The sequence below is a fragment of the Podarcis raffonei genome, chromosome 6 (assembly GCF_027172205.1).
Source record: "Podarcis raffonei isolate rPodRaf1 chromosome 6, rPodRaf1.pri, whole genome shotgun sequence".
Lineage (NCBI taxonomy): Eukaryota > Metazoa > Chordata > Lepidosauria > Squamata > Lacertidae > Podarcis > Podarcis raffonei.
The window spans coordinates 25,564,278-25,580,872 of record NC_070607.1 but is presented as its reverse complement, the minus strand read 5'-3'; the positions used below and the strand labels follow the sequence as shown (position 1 = coordinate 25,580,872).

The window sequence follows — 16,595 nt, the reverse complement described above, 5'->3', positions numbered from 1 at the left end:
TCATATACCCTTTTAATATTTCTACAAGGCACCTATATCGAAGCTCTGATTATATGCATATTTTATCTCCGTTTAATCAATGAATTAGTTAAAACGGCAATCAGTTAAAATCCTTTCTCATCAGTTGGCAGCCTTAATTAAAATACACTCATTTCATATTACTCTCCCAACATCCCCATGAGGAATGTTAAGCACCACAGTCGTCTGGCTTTCACAAGTCAATGAGACAAGTTATGTGCCGAGCCCTTAGCGCACTGCTCCTGAATACAAAGGAGCGTTTCTGCTCGTGTATCCTGAGGTAAAACACCAAGCATGCCGTGTGCTAATGTGTTTGAATTTATGTCTTCCAGAAGTTTCAAGATCACTCGGTTTACTAAGCCTTAGTTTTTTCAAAGAAAATTAAGAGAAGCCCTGTACTAAAAATCTTTTTTTTAAAAAAAAAAAAAAGGTATATACAATGCTAATCTTATACCCAAATCCTGGGTTGTATCCAGTTGTGACCCTTGTGCTGACAGAAGGAGAATAGATCCAATGGAGGCTTCTACCAGTGGAAGTGGGAGGGAAGCAATATCTGCCCCATCCCCACCTCACCACTTGAATGCCCCAAAGTTGCTTCAATGGACAGAGTGGGGGGTGGCATGAGTGGGAAATTGGTAGCTTCCAGTTGCAGTGGGGAAGCCGGCCAGCTTGCTGCAGTAACAAACTAGCTGATGATGGAGTATTTGCAGTATTTCAGCGGCTAGACGGAATGATTCCCTCTCCCCACAGGGGGTTGTCCCAACCTTCCCCAGAGCCATTTATGGAGGGAGGATGGGGGAAAGAGTTTGGACCTGATATCCCACTTTTTACTCCCCTTCAGGAGTCTCAAAGCGGCTAACATTCTCCTTTCCCTTCCTCCCCCACAACAAACACTCTGTGAGGTGAGTGGGGCTGAGAGACTTCAAAGAAGTGTGACTGGCCCAAGTGTGACTAGCAGCTGCATGTGAAGGAGCGTGGAAGCGAACCCAGTTCACCAGATTACAAGTCCACCGCTCTTAACCACTACACCACGCTGGCACAATTGTGCAGATAGAAACCCTTGCACACCACCCCAAAGCTCTGAGTGCTTATGGGTATTTGGCAAACCACCTCACAGTGTAAGCTGAAAGTACAGGTAGCCAGTTCTTCATACTGATGTAGCAATTTTATTCTGTGGTATTATTATTATTATTATTATTATTATTATTATTATTATTATTAGGGATCACTCACTGGAACTCAGTTCCAGCATCTCTCAGGTGGGTGCTATTGCCATTCTAAGAGAAAGTGGGAGGAGTTCATGGTGAGTTCCAGCACCTCTTTTTCCAGCACCAGCACCTCCTCCTCCTCCTCCTCCTCCTTCTTCTTCTTCTATGTGCCCCACTCATCTGGCTGGGTTGCCCCAGGCACTCTGCAGATACTTATCTGCCTAATACAAATGAACACTTTGGGTGGTGAAAAAGTGCATATCATGGCTGGGATTTAACTAACACACCCTGTCAGTGGAAGTCTTGAACAAGGACATAATATTAATAATAATTTTATTATTTGTACCCCACCCATCTGACTGGGTGGCCCCAGCCACTCTGGGCAGCTTCCAACACATAGAAAAACATTTAAAAAATCACACATTATAAACTTCCCTATACAAGGCTGTCTTCAGATACAAAGTTGTATAGTTATTTATCTCCTTGACATCTGATGGGAGGGCATTCCACAGGGTGGGCGCCACTACCAAGAAGGCCCTCTGTCTGGTTCCTTGAAACTTCATTTCTCGTGGCGAGGGTACCACCAGAAAACCCTCAGAGCTAGATCTCAATGTCTGGGTTGAATGATGTGTTTGGAGATGCTCCTAAAGGTTATAAATTACTGTAGGCTATATCTATCACCCTAAAGAATAAATCTGATTACTGCTCTACAAATGGCAGAAGAACCACACTTCTTTGTGTAGTTTCTTGATGTGACTCAAGAAAAATGATGGTCAGATTTACCATCAACAAACACTTCTGAAAAAGAAAAGAAAACCATGTTGCTCCTATTGACTCTGAGGGGTTACCCCAGACTACAGGTGCCACTTAAAGTGGTTTAATAGTGATTTCGCAGGGGACTGAGAAGTTGTAGTTCTTTGAGGGGACGAACTTATCTCCACATCCTATCAGGTTACAATTTTCAGGGCAAGTGGAGGAATAGCCATGGCAGCTAAATTGATATAAAACCAATATGAGTTTGTAGTGTAGATCAGGATTGTGAGGTAGCTTAAGTAATCCCCATGAAGATTCCAAAGACATTAGAGATTTTCATATTTTTATAGTTAATGCAGTATTCTGATTTTTTTTTCTTAAATAAGAGATTAAGTGTGATGCTGCAACACTGAATTTCTTTCTACAATGTAACTGTAGTTTCTCATATATATATATATATATATATATATATATATATATATATATTCTACAAACTTGTATGTATACTGGTTTCTTCTGCATTTAAATGCATTCATTGGCCATTTTGAAAGATGTGCTTGCTGCGCTGTTTCATTAAGCTGCTGCGTTATCGGGTAATTGTTTAAACATAAAGCCATAGCACTATCAAAAGGAAAGGTGAACTAATGGCATTTGCAAATGTCAGGGATTATCTTAACACTTTTATTATAGTTTATAAAAAGAAGGTTCAGGGCATTCCATGGCAATTATTTCCACAGAAATTGGTTATTTAAATAAATTGCTAATTATCTGGATATGACAGTATTGAAAACCCTGCTAATGAGTTATGTGATAAGTGCAGCTTTTGAAGGCCACCTACAGGTGGAAGGGAGCAAAAACAATATTGAATTTGTTATCCCAAATAAGGAGGTGGATGCAGATGTCTTGTTTATTATATTTGCATCTGTCTGCGTCAAGTACTTCCCAAATGTCACGTTGCAAACTGCAAGTTTATGGAGTTTCTCTGCCAGGGAAGGTTAGACTTCTCCGTTTGCTTTATTTGCTTGTTTGCCCTAATCCTTGAAATGTCTAGTTTAATTAGTATTTACGCTAACGTGTTTACAATAAGTGAATCGCAAATGTTTCCAGATTAATTCCCGTTCTGCCATTTTGAGTGCTGATATTTACTCTTAGGTGGTTGTTTGCTTAACAAAAACCACTTGTTGTCATATTCAGCAATTTTATTAACTGTAATAGTAGGAAACCAACAGTGTGCTGCATGCTCAACAGCATAGCTAGTTGGACACAATCCTAAGCAAGCTTAGTTCGAAGGTGTTTCCACCAAAATCACATCTTAATAGTGGGCGCCTTCTCTCTAGGTAGGAGCTTGTTTATTTTGAGTTAGAACACATCAGGGGTGCCCACTTGAATAAACTAGTGATGTTTCCCAGTAGTGCTGTTTTCCCAGCAGTGATGTATGGAAGTGAGAGCTGGACCATAAAGAAGGCTGATCGCTGAAGAATTGATGCTTTTGAATTATGGTGCTGGAGGAGACTCTTGAGAGTCCCATGGGCTGCAAGAAGATCAAACCTATCCATTCTTAAGGAAATCAGCCCTGAGTGCTCACTGGAAGGACAGATCCTGAAGCTGAGGCTCCAATACTTTGGCTACCTCATGAGAAGAGAAGACTCCCTGGAAAAGACCCTGATGCTGGGAAAGATTTGGGGGCACAAGGAGAAGGGGACGGCAGAGGACGAGATGGTTGGATGGTGTTCTTGAAGCTACCAGCATGAGTTTGATCAAACTGCGGGAGGCAGTGGAAGACAGGAGTGCCTGGCGTGCTCTGGTCCATGGGGTCACGAAGAGTCGGACACGACTAAACGACTAAACAACAACAACAACTTGAATAAAATATTGGGGAAGGGGCAGGTCAGCCCCGCCCTGCATAATCTATCACAAGATGTGGCGCGCACACACCATCTGGATGACTGTGCCCATCAACTCTGGGCATGCAGCCTCCTCAAATATTTTATTGCAGGGGCTGAAGGGACCTCATCCCTTAGGAGGTGGCTCCTATGGAACACATCCCATCTAGGTACTGACTTAACCCACACATTAAAGTAAAATAATTAGATTATAGTACTATTAAAAGGCCGCTAACACTCCTGCCTCCAAAATGTTAACTTCTGAAAGCAGAGTAAATTAGGTTGGGTTAGACTCTCGGGAAAATGTGAGGAGGGTATTATAACTGTGAAGAACTGTGTTTTGTGTGTGTGTTTTGGCAGCCCTACATACCTCTCTGTTGGAACCAGGACACAGGTGGTGTCATAAAGCTGACACCTTTGAATTAAAGCACACTGCAGCTGAAACTGTCTAAAGAGGTTATTGTAAGGCAAGAGTTTGGGCTTATCTACATTTCCAATTGTCACAAGCTGAGTGGTTTTTGCCTTTGCCCGCGACTTGCCCCAGAAAACCCGCTCTTCAGCACTAAATTGGAACAAATCTGTAGAAAACCTCATTGTTGTTTGTTCCGATTCAGCACTAAACCACAGGTTTTCCAGGGGGTAAACGGTAGGGAAAACAGAAGTGTGGCTGAGCCCTTCCTCATTGCCATTTCTGGGGGCCATGTTAATGGGCAACATCTGCGGCAATGGGACTTATCAGGAGGTTAATTTTGCTGAGGGGGTGGCCTAGGGCTTCTGCTCAACACTGCTCTACCCCCATATCGGTGTAGAACTCAGCTAAACTAGCAGCGGATCCTTCTAATGTATGTAGGGACTAAGCAGTTTAGACCTAGGTTTAAATGTAATCAGCACTAGGGCTGGGCGATATCCGCTTTTCAACATTGCGATATATCACCAGCTAAACATCGCGATATATCGATATATCACAATGTCTGAAAGAACGATGGAGCTATGCAGAAGCATTGGCTGGCTTCACGGTGTTCCCCACACTGTGATTTTTGCATCGCACACAAGCATACAATCATGATTTGCAATTTACTGCCAGGTCAAAAACTATGAAACTGATATCACAATATGGACTTCAAACCGGTTTGGGACAATATATCAATATATTGCACTGACTTAATAAAATTGTGCATAAAAGACAATTGGGAGCTAATGTAGATGTGGAAATACTGGTATAATGTATAAAGAGCTCAGTGATAGAACATCAGCTCTGCATACAGAATGCCCCATGTTCAATCTTTAGGGAGAACGAGGCAACAGGGCAAGGGATGGGCCCAATACTGAGCTAGAATCATAGTCTGGCTCAGCATAAGGCGCTTTCCCCATGGAACACACATCAGCTATACATGCAGTGCTATTTTTCTGGAAAAAGAGGTGCTGGACCTCACCATGAACACCTCTCTCATTCTCTTGGAATGGCAATGGTGCCCACCTGAGAGATGCCGGAACTAGTTCCAGCGAGTTCCGGCTGAAAAAAAGCCCCGTATATATGTAAAACACAACATGTACTAATACATGTCACTTGTTTTTTTTCCCTTTAATAACAGCACAGTATCCAAAATTACCCTCAGTTCGCTAAAAATAAATTGTATGTTTAATATTATGTTAGCTTCTTAGTTTATTCTTAGTTCATGTTTAATACAGTGCTGAGTGAATCTTAAATTTAATTTTGCAAGGAAGATCCATGCTGTAATTACTGTAACATAAATAAATTAAAGCTAAATTTTGCTTTGCTGTATGCAGTGCTCTACTGAGAATTATGATCCAATTTCATTTTTATGCCAGGAACACGGTACGATAGATATTGCAGGAAGGGTCTGCCCCCAAGCTTGCGGTGTATCTTTTGTTTCTGTTGATAGGACAAAAGATCCAGGTGGGCTTTGGAACTAGCAGTGAAGGAAAAAGACAAGCCGTGTGTGTGTGTGTGTGTGTGTGTGTGTGTGTGTGTGTGTGTGTGTAAGAGTTATTTGTCAGGGTAATTATCGTTCTACCAGTGAAAGGCATCACCCAGACATGCCACAACCAACAGTGAATTGGATCCAGACAGACAGAGCAATTAAACCACACCCTTACACCAAATTTTGGGAGGGTTGGGTTGAGCAGAGGCAAGCCACCAGCCACTGTGCATGTGTGTGGGAGGCCTGTTGCTGACACCCCCTCCAGCAGAAAACCCCCAAAATGTGTGTTCTGAGGGCAGGAAGGGGTGTGTATATGCTGGCCCGGGATATTACTGCTGTTAGGAGACAACATCAGGCCTGATATGGGCCCGATCCCTGGCACAGGGATCAGGCCAAATCACCCCGCCCTTCCACTCTGGGTGCAGTGTTGTCCTTGCCAAGTCCTGTGGCATGGGGTGAGGGTTAGCATTGCAGCTTAGAGTTGATCCAAAGAAATCAAGGGGACAAGTGGGTCATTAGTCACTTAAGTCTGATGGATTTCAGTGAGTATACACTAAGCATGATTAACAATATTTTATGTTAACAATATCCACTGTAGATGGTGATCTGTGCTGGTCCAATATTCACCATTAATGGCCCAGGAGTGCTTGAGTTTTAAGCATATGCCAAAAGCACCATATGAAATATGCCAAAAGCACCAAATATGAAAAACAACCGTGAACCAATTTTAAAACACAAATTATTAAACACCTACAACCTCCCCGCACCCAATAGCACATAATGTGGCGTTCGTAGTCAATACACAAAAGACTAGGTTTTGCAGTGTTGAGAGAGCACATGCCACCGGTATGACTTTAGGAAGACTCTTTGTGTTCCTCCCAGTCTCCTTAAGATTGATTTTGCTAAGCTAACTGCAAATATCAAGCCATCCATTAATGACCAATGGGAGTTCTTTGCCCTCTCGCTTTTCCCTCTGTGATCTTCTGTTTTGCTATGATCTTTACTTACGCTCTTTTAGGTCTTCTTACAGAAATCCCCACCTCTGCTCAAACATACACATCCGCACACCTTTCACCACCTTTGCAGTTTGGAGTCAGGGGCCTAATTAAACTTCATATCTTTCCCCCTTGTTGCCTTCAATCACTATTCTGCCTGTCTGAAGGATAATTTTGCTGCACCTTCATACCTATGCAAAGGGAGAGGGTGGAATCCAGCAATTCTTTGTCGCTGATGGTTCTCTGCCCCTTGAAGACATGTGTTGTTAATGGGGTTCTTGCAGGGCTAGCTTGAATATTGGTTCTGGAGCAGTTGTTGATGGGGGGGCGTGTGCAGGTTCATCGTTGAGAATGGAGGAAATGCCAGCGTAGGTGAATAATGAAGAGGAATCTGTGCTGAAGCAGCTGAAGGTGGCACAACCCTAGAGGATAATTCGTATGCTGAATCAGGAGCAGATGTCAATACAGACAGCTTGTCTGAGTATTTGGATGCTGATTCAGTAGCAACTAGCATTGATGGGAGAGGCTTGTCAGACATCCTGTTTGTAAAGACCACAGTGTCGACTGTAAAAATGGTGGGCTGATAGAAGGAGGTGACATTTCGCTGGAGGCAATAAGCACAAAAGAAACACCTCTCAAAAATTGACAACGCAACAGATTTTTCTGTGTTCCATTGAAAAACCATATCAGCAAACAGATCCCTGTTTTTTTAAAAAATAATAATAATGAAAATGAAAAATGGTAGTGCAATATTCCCTAAATACTTCAGACACCTTAGTGGGCCGTTGCTTACTCACAATGCATGGCAAAGCTGGCAGCCCACAAACTTGTTGGCTGAAAGATCCTCTGCCAAGTGGTCATTGTGTATTCTGTTGTTGTTGTTGTTGTTTAGTCATTTAGTCGTGTCCGACTCTTCGTGACCCCATGGACCAGAGCACGCCAGGCACTCCTGTCTTCCACTGCCTCCCGCAGTTTGGTCAGACTCATGCTGGTAGTTTCGAGAACACTGTCCAACCATCTCGTCCTCTGTCGTCCCCTTCTCCTTGTGCCCTCCATCTTTCCCAACATCAGGGTCTTTTCCAGGGAGTCTTCTCTTCTCCTGGCTGGACAAATAACAGATGAAGAGGTGGTTCCAAGCATGGAAAAGCAGCAGGATAGGAAATGAAGCCTGCGACTGGTTGGAGAAAAGGGGAAAGAGGGGAGTTGAGAGTCTGTGACCCTCCTTGCCTGCTGCCTCACTAATGCACACTCACTCTTTCTCTGTACAGGAAATGCCATAAGACCCATTGCCCTTCGAGCAGTTTCTGCAATAGCTCGTGCTCTTCTAGGGTTTCCAGTCCTGGCAACAGGAGGCATTGACTCAGCTGAGAGTGGCTTGCAATTTCTTCAGAGCGGTGCTTCTGTTTTGCAGGTATTACTTTTATTCTGATAGCTTAAAAATAACAAAAATCAGTGGTATGTTTTACAATTAAAAAAATCTGAGATTTGGCTTTAAAGTGGGAGGAGGGACGTGCCCATGATAAGGCCAAATATATCTTTTTACCCTTATCTCCTTTTTCTGGGAATTGTTATGAAAATTAATGTGTGAATGCCAGCAGAGCCAATGGAATGTTGGGAGATATAGTCCAGCAAGATCTGCAGGGGCCACAATAACCACCTTTTCTCTAGTTGGATTTCCATGTACCTCCCATGGCAACACCGTTTGATCAACTTGTTACTTTAGGATGTTACTCATACCAGGAATGGCAATGGTATGTCTGTGCAATGAATGAGCACCTGAAGGTTTGCTGTTGAAAATAATACTGTGTTGTAAAGTCATTTTATTCTTTGCCCTAATAGAGAAACCTCCACTGGGTTCAGTTTTGAACTTTGGGTAGTATAAACTATTGCTCGGTCAGGCTGCTGGGACAGATGTTTCTTCCAGTGTTCGGGACCACATCCTGAATATTTGCCAAGCTGCCATTTTAGAAAAGTATTTCAATCCCACTACTCGGTATGTTCTAAGTTTTGGTGGGCTTAAAATTCTTCTTGCTGCCTACAGTCATGGCAAATTTCAAGTTACATATAGGATGGGCAGGTAAATTGAGAGCCATTGCATTTCAACTTTGGGTGTGTTGGTAATTAATTTATTGTGCACACATACTGACTGATTTATCAGATTTGTCTCACACTGTTCCTCTAAGAAAGTTGTGGATGGTGTGCATTTTATTGCACAGTTCTCTCCTAACTACCCTGTGAGGTACATATGATCAGCGCTCAGGTGTGTAGGAGACTCAGTTCCATACATTTTGTGATGGTCCCTTTCTAGGAAGAGCCAATTTGCCTAAAATTGGGTGAAACTAGGGAGTGTTTTAAGGATATAATTAGGGGACCTCTGTCTTCCCTCCATAATTCAAGTGCTGGATTAGGTTGAGTGATAATAACTGAATAGAGTCTGATAATAATAATAGTAGTAATAATAATAATAATAATAATAATAATAATAATAATAATAATAATAATAATTTGATTTATACCCCACCCTCCCCAGCCAAGACCAGGCTCAGAGAAGAAGATTAGAACCTAGGTGTCCCTTCTCCATGTCTCAGACTCTTTAATTTTGCTGATATTAATATTATTTTATAGCTGTAGAGAAACTTACATTTGCTTTATTTAGAGAGTCTTGTAGTTATATGCCACGGGACTGTCTAAATAAAAATAGCTAATTTCCGAGACTTCAGTTTTGAGCCTTTCTTTTTCTCGTTTTGCCTTCCTGAATCTAAAGCAGCATTTATGTCTGCAGAAAAGTATGATCAGCAGGGGAATATTCCATTGATTTCATTTATGACTGCTAATTAGAACTGAACCTCAACCAAAGGAGTATATAACTTCCTACAATTTGTCACCAGGCCTCTGAAGATTTCCATTAAAATGTTATATTAGCTGAAATATATTGCAATGCTCCTTCCATTTGTACTCAACTTGCTTAAGGACTTTGATTTGACATTAAAAAATTGATGACTTGATTAGTTTACTAATGTATAGTTAGGCAAAAGTGAATAGGTTCAATGTTACTCTTTTTAAAAAAACAAAATCCAACCTTGTCTCTAACGATACATTTAAAAATATTAACTATGGAGACACAAAGAAGTGCATGCGATGGGTTGGTTCCAGAGTAACCATGAGTGGATTGAGGAAATTATTGTCACCAATTCTTCCCTCTCACTGTAGCTGCCTGTGACCCATGGAATGTTCTTCTTGAGGGTTGAGGGACCCTCTGAATTAGTGTGGGGGACAGTAGCAGATAGCAGTGTGATAAGTGGAAGTGTGATCCTGCCAGTTACCAAGAGCAGGAGGGAGAAGGCACCAGGAGTTTGGCCTGGTACAGACCCAGTGGCAGGAGGGTTGAATGGGCCCTACCACTGTGCCCACACCATGCTGAGCTCCCTGCTGCCTTGCACCTCTCCCGCTTGGTAGTAACCAGCAGCAATGAACCCAACCCATGTCAATAATAATAATAATAATAATAATAATAATAATAATAATATACCACCCTATACCCGCAGGTTTCAGGGCAGTTCACTGGGTGGGGGGCACAGGGGAATGGGGCGATCAGTGAAAATTGACTCTCCCATCCAGCAGAGGCTGCCACTGCAACAGAGTCTCTCCCATTATTGGAAAGAATCCTACTCTTCATAGAAAGGTGTCCTTGTTGCCATTGGTTAACCACAACCACCAGTTTCCAGAGAGCTGGGAACTGGTGGACAAGGCCCAGCTTTATCACATGGTGTTACTCCCGGTTGTGCTTGAACTCCAACACCTTTCTGTTGAGGGTGGGGAAAAGCAATTGTGATTCAAGGACTTGCCAAGCCTCCACCTGGTTGGTTGGCTACCCGGGGGCATGGCGCGGCTCAGAGATTACACTGCCAAATTGTTTTCGAGGTGAAGGAAAGGGAAGAGAGTTAAACTGGTGCTTAGTTCTCCCATGGTGCCAGTAGGTTAAAGCAAGTGCTTATATATATATATTATGTATTTATTTGATTTCTTACTCACCCTTCACCATAACATCCCAGGTGGATTGCAACAATTTAAAAAGTACAAGTTTAGCTGGACTTCAGCTTTATCGATCTTTATCAAACAATTTGCCCTATCAAAACCTTTTGAAGAGCCCAGATCCTTCCATTGTTTGTTTCCTCAACACAGTGCCCATGCTTTCTTCTCTACAAACAAATTTAAGCTTGTGCATGCAAGAGGTTTCCAAATACATTCCTGTTTTACCCGTCCATTGAACTGGTTCCACCTGCTGTACTAAAAGCCAGTTTCCTTCTTTTCAAAGCAAAAACACTAGAGCTAAGCACCAGATTCAGCCGAGGTCTGAATTCTGAAACAAATTTGGGTGGTTCCAGTCTTTGGGCGGATCAGAATGAGATGACCCTAGATCAGCCTGGGGCTATGAAAAAGGAGGGCGGTAGCCAGGGGCATCTTGAACATAGAGCATGGGTAGGCAACCTAAGGCCCATGGGCCGGATGCGGCCCAATCGCCTTCTAAATCCGGCCCACAGTCTGGGAATCAGCATGTTTTTACATGAGTAGAATGTGTCCTTTTATTTAAAATGCATCTCTGGGTTATTTGTGGGACCTGCCTGGTGCTTTTACATGAGTAGAATGTGTGCTTTTATTTAAAATGCATCTCTGGGTTATTTGTGGGGCATAGGAATTCGTTCTTATTTTTTTTTCAAACTATAGTCTGGCCCCCCACAAGGTCTGAGGGACAGTGGACTGGCCCCCTGCTGAAAAGGTTTGCCGACCCCTGAAATAGAGGCAAGGGGTGCGGGGCACCAGGGCGCCAAGTTCTGGAGGGTGCCAGGGAAGAGGCGAAGGCTGGACACGGCACCTCCCGGCATCAGCTCGCTGCCCTCGCCCGCCTCACTGAAGCAGCGCCGCGCCCGGAGCCTCTGCCTCTTCCCCACCAGAGGAGCCACCCTGCACCCGCTGCCCACCTCCTCCAGCCCCGCAAAGCTGCTGGCAGTGCCGTAAAAAGGTCGGCAACTCTGGGAAACAGTGGGGGGGGGAGCGCCGGAGGAATCTTTGCACCACTGCGCCAGATATACTTAAGACGGCCCTGGCAGTAGCTCTGGGGTGAGGGGTGGACACAGACATGCATTCTTACTAGAAATTAAACCCCCTTCATTCTCTGGGACTTGCTTTCAAGTAAACATGTGCAGTAGTGTTTGGCAGGGCAAGGTTGCCTTGCAGTGACTGAGGGGGCAGCGTGGGAGGAGAAGCGTTGCTTACCTGGCTTTCCAATGCCACACACTTATCGAAAGGGGGAGGCAGGAGGAAGCTCTGTGTGGTGTGGGTGTGGTGGCCGGAGTGTTGGATTGGCTCCACTGCCGCTTCCACCCCACCCTGATATCCCTGCTGACTTATCCCTCTCTGTCTGCCTCCAGCCACTCTATTGCTTCTTCTTCCTGACCATATGTTTAATTAGGGGTTTTAAACCCTAATTAAACACTGAGTTGGGAGGGGAGGAGGTAAACACAATGCCGCCTCTTCCTCCTTCTCTTCTGTTCCCGGCTGCATGTTTACTTAGGGTTTAAATTCCTAATTAAACATCAGATATGGGCCCTGAGTTGATTTGGGACCCAGATCTGGGTCAGGTCAGGTTGGCAGCAGGTCAGCTTTGGTGTGTGTGTGTGTGTGTGTGTGTGTGTGTGTGTGTGTGTGTGCATGCACCCCTAAAATGGTTCTGTATGTGGCCTTAAATAAGAAGTTATTGAGTGAAAATTTAAAGTTCAAAGTGACTAAAAACCTAAGCGAATACAGCACAGTATGATTCATTATAGTGTGTCTTGTGGAAAACAGAGACACCTGGCTTGGATTTTTATGGGACCTGTTTCACCCTCCGTAACGTAACCAAGGTTTTCTTTTAGGGTTCTCACCACTCCCTTTCTTCTTCTTCTTCTTTTTTTTTTTTTTACATAACCAGGAGATCAGCATCTGAACAAATGCCAGTACAGTTAATTTAAGCACATTCAACAGCTGAATTGAACATTTTTAATTAAGGAAAGAATTTGCTTTGGTGATGTAGGTGGAGTGTGAGACAAAACCCAACCTCTGACTCTTTCTGAGCATTATAAATTCTTAGGTATTTTTCTAATTAGTGGGATATGGAGTTTTTGTGGGGATAGTTATTGCTTAAACACATTAAAGCCATCATTTCCTTTGCTGCGTACATATGAAAAAAAGCCCAAAGGTAACAGTGTTAAGAAAAAGTCAGTTCCTGGTATATACATCACTCCAGATGCTTGATATTTCTTTGATGAGAGGCAAATTAATCCTTAGATTTAGTTATTTTTAACAAAGTGTAGCATTCCAGTTCAACATATGTTTTGCTTTTTTAAAAAGTGAGTTCTTTCCCCTAAATCTTTGATTTGACAAATAAGACTTTCATCCCTTTTCGCATATCTCTTTTTTCTCGCGTATGTGTTCTACTGAGTCACATCTTTCCCTTTGGTAGATTTTTAAAAATATATTTATATATTTTTTTATATAAAAAAAGCTTTTGAGGCAGAGACATGCATTTTTAGAAGTCATCTCACTGTAGGAAATTAAAAATGGAGACAATTATAGAAAACTCCAGTTGAAAGAGAAAATGCATTATGGAAAACTCCATAAAAGCACAAAAAATATTAAAGTAAAAAATCACTTCACAGCAGCCCGTATGATTCAATTGTAGATCAATAGTGTGTAGTTAATGCATTAGCAGTAGAGCATTAATTTGCAATTACCGCAGGTGATCTGATCCTCTATGTGCTGTCCATTGACATAAATGACCTTTTGTTGAAAAGGATTCTGCAGTCATTATTTCTAGCAGCTGTAACCGGAAAGGGAATAGAATGAAGGGGTTTATTTCAACCGTGTGGACATTTTATATAGCAGCAGCTCTAGAATATGAAACCTGGCCTGTTTTTGCTTTAGAAACCTTTGCATGTTTAGCTTCTTAGCTGGATGAATGCATTTCTCCTTTCGGGCAGGATATCAGACATGTGATATAATGCACATTCCTAGCGATGTGCCTTTCTTTCTTTTCCATGGGTGACCTCTGATGTCCACTGAATGAAAAAGTGGCTTCAGAAACATGTCATGAATGCTGCTGCTGCTGCTTTTCAGCAGGCTTAAGTCCCTAAAAATAATAACAAATAAATAATATTTGAAACTGTTGCTTATTTGGAAGTCTTAGCATCCTCTAGTTCCCTTGCAAAATACCATGTGTTCATTGTTCTTCAATGCTGCTTCCACAAGAGAAAGTAATAGGAGAAAAACCATTAATTCTCTTCTGTATTGGGGGGAAAATCTGTTGGTGCGAGTGCAATAGTTTTCAAACTTCACAGCACAGCCCTTATTTGCGTAGGTATAACCACAGTTTGGATATATCACTGAAGGTTGACTGTGCCCAATTTTCAATTACGTTTGAGGTCTTCTCTTCCAAGGAGGAACTAATGCACCATCTTATAGAATGGCCCATGAACATCTTTTCCAAAATTGACCTTCTGTGAAATAGCACATGGGCTACCTTGCCCAGAAGTGATCTCTCAGAAGCAGAAAGGATGAAAGGAAGAAAGAGAAATATTGTAGAAACTGAGATTTTTGTAAAAACGTTCCAAGAGCCTCCATTTTACTCCTTCTTCTTGAAAGTTATTATCTGGGTAGAAAGACAAGAAGTCGAAAACAGTCTCTTGGGTGGTGTGAAAGTGGGTTTTCTACTTTATTCCTGTAGGACTCTAGGGGTCAGAGAACTTTTCTCCTTTCATAGATCACAAATAAGTTTCTTTCGTGGACACCAAATTGAGTTCACAAATTCTTATAGCCAAGCTGATGGAGCCCGAAAGCAATTTTAACGGAAAGAAAATATAGCAGTATTGAAGGAAGAAGCTCAAAAGGATGAGAGGTTAATCACTCCAGGACTAAATTGAGGTCCCAAGACAGAAAAATTGTTTTGCTGGCTGGTTTTGATAGACTTGCAGTTTACAAAAATATGGCCCCATGGGAACGTGCCTCAAGGGAACAACAGGCTCCTGCTGTAATGATATTGTTCATTACAGATTTCTGTCTGCCCACAATGCCGTCTCCGTGGACCAAGGACAGTCCATCCTGAATTCAGCCAAAAATACAGAAATTCTTTGCATTCTAGCTCGTCCCGCCCTTTACATTTCTCTACCTCAGGTTTTTTGGTCTAAATGTTTTAAGACCATTTGCTGATACATGGGTCTGTTGATGTTCAAGGATGGTCTTGGATTTTTGACAGCAATCTTAGGCTCTGGGCCATCTTGTGCATTTGGCAGACTCGAGCGGCAGAGCATAATATGGACAGAACCATTATAATTGGCAAGTTAGAAATTACAGTGCTACCTTGGTTCTCAAACGCCTTGGTACTCAAACAACTTGGAACCCAAACACTGCAAACCCGGAAGTAAGTGTTCCGGTTTGCAAACTTTTTCTGGAAGCCAAACGTGCTCCATTTTGAGTGTTACGGTTCCGATTTGAGTGCCACACTTCTGTTTTGAGTGTTACACTAAGGTTTGTCTGTTTTCACTATTTATTTTGCATTTTTTTGCCTTTTTTGTTTTGTTTTTGTGACTGTGTGGAACCCAGTTCAGCTACTGATTGTGTGACTGCAGCACATTGTGTATTGCTTTCATTTTATGAATCAATGGTCTCGTTAGATAGTAAAATTCATGTTAAATTGCTCTTTTGGGGGTTGTTTTTAAAAGTCTAGAACGGATTAATCCATTTTGCATTACTTTCTATGGGTTTGGAATGCTTTGGTTTTGGAATGGACTTCTGGAATGGATTTGTTTGAGAACCAAGGTACCACTGTACAATTTTGAATGCTGCTCTTATATAAGTGCACGCGAAATTAGCGGGGGGTGGGGGTGGAGAGAGAGGCAAGCTTCTTCCTGATGTGCTGTGTCAGGTATGTATCCTTCTCTGTAGTCTCTTTGACTCCTGCTAAAAACATTTTTGTTTAGGCAAGCATATCCAGACAAGTAGAATGTTGACTTGTGTTTTAACCTTATTTTTTAGCTTATTGTTGACTATAACTTTTTTTGAAGGTTTTGAATTGTTTTTACTGATAATTTCATTGGGTAATTCTTTTTGTTATTCTTTGAGGGGGGGTTTTAAAAAAACAACAACAACCAAGCAGTATATAAATTTTATGAATAAATGAATACAATAATAAAGTATTCTCAGTTCCCTCAGAATGTCTGTATCATCCAAAGCTAGCACCAGTACTTCTAAATGGAGACAAGGGTGTTTATTTATTTTTTATTTGCCCTATCAGCTTAGCTCTCAGGAAATCTGATGATGTACAAGGGTTTATGCATGCAAAGAAAAAGGAGAAGAAAGGGTTAAGTGTGCTAGTTAATTTTGGGTGTGCTTGTCCTGCACCTGCAGCTAGTTAAGCACATGAGAGTGATTCAGCGAGCATGTGAGAGTGATGCAGTACAATCTAAAGTATAAATGCACTTGTGTGAATCAAGGCTTCTTGATCAGAACCTAGTCTGTGTTGGAACACTGCAAGGAGACTGTATGCTTCTGGAAGGACCCTATACTACAACTGTATGTAACTGCTAAGATGGGGGACTGCATTTTACTGTCAGTAAGGGAACTGACCCTACCAAGAGCTGTCTGGGGGTTTTCTGTTCCATTGGCACGCTCCACTGGTGAGTTGAATGGGCACTCTGCACCCACCCCAACAAAATTCACTGAGAGCCAAGTGATAAGCCAGCAAATGTGGAGACTTCTGGTAGT

General features: G+C 42.3%; 1 protein-coding gene across 3 annotated transcripts in view; it reads left to right on the top strand.

Annotated features, from left to right (window-relative positions):
- Positions 1-16,595, top strand: part of DPYD (dihydropyrimidine dehydrogenase) — a 503,241-nt gene that overhangs the window by 423,174 nt on the left and 63,472 nt on the right. For all 3 annotated transcript variants that reach the window (XM_053391713.1, XM_053391712.1, XM_053391714.1), the window contains one exon: positions 8,069-8,211. In XM_053391713.1, coding sequence (XP_053247688.1) covers positions 8,069-8,211 — 143 coding nt within the window. The remainder of the gene's footprint in view (positions 1-8,068; positions 8,212-16,595) is intronic.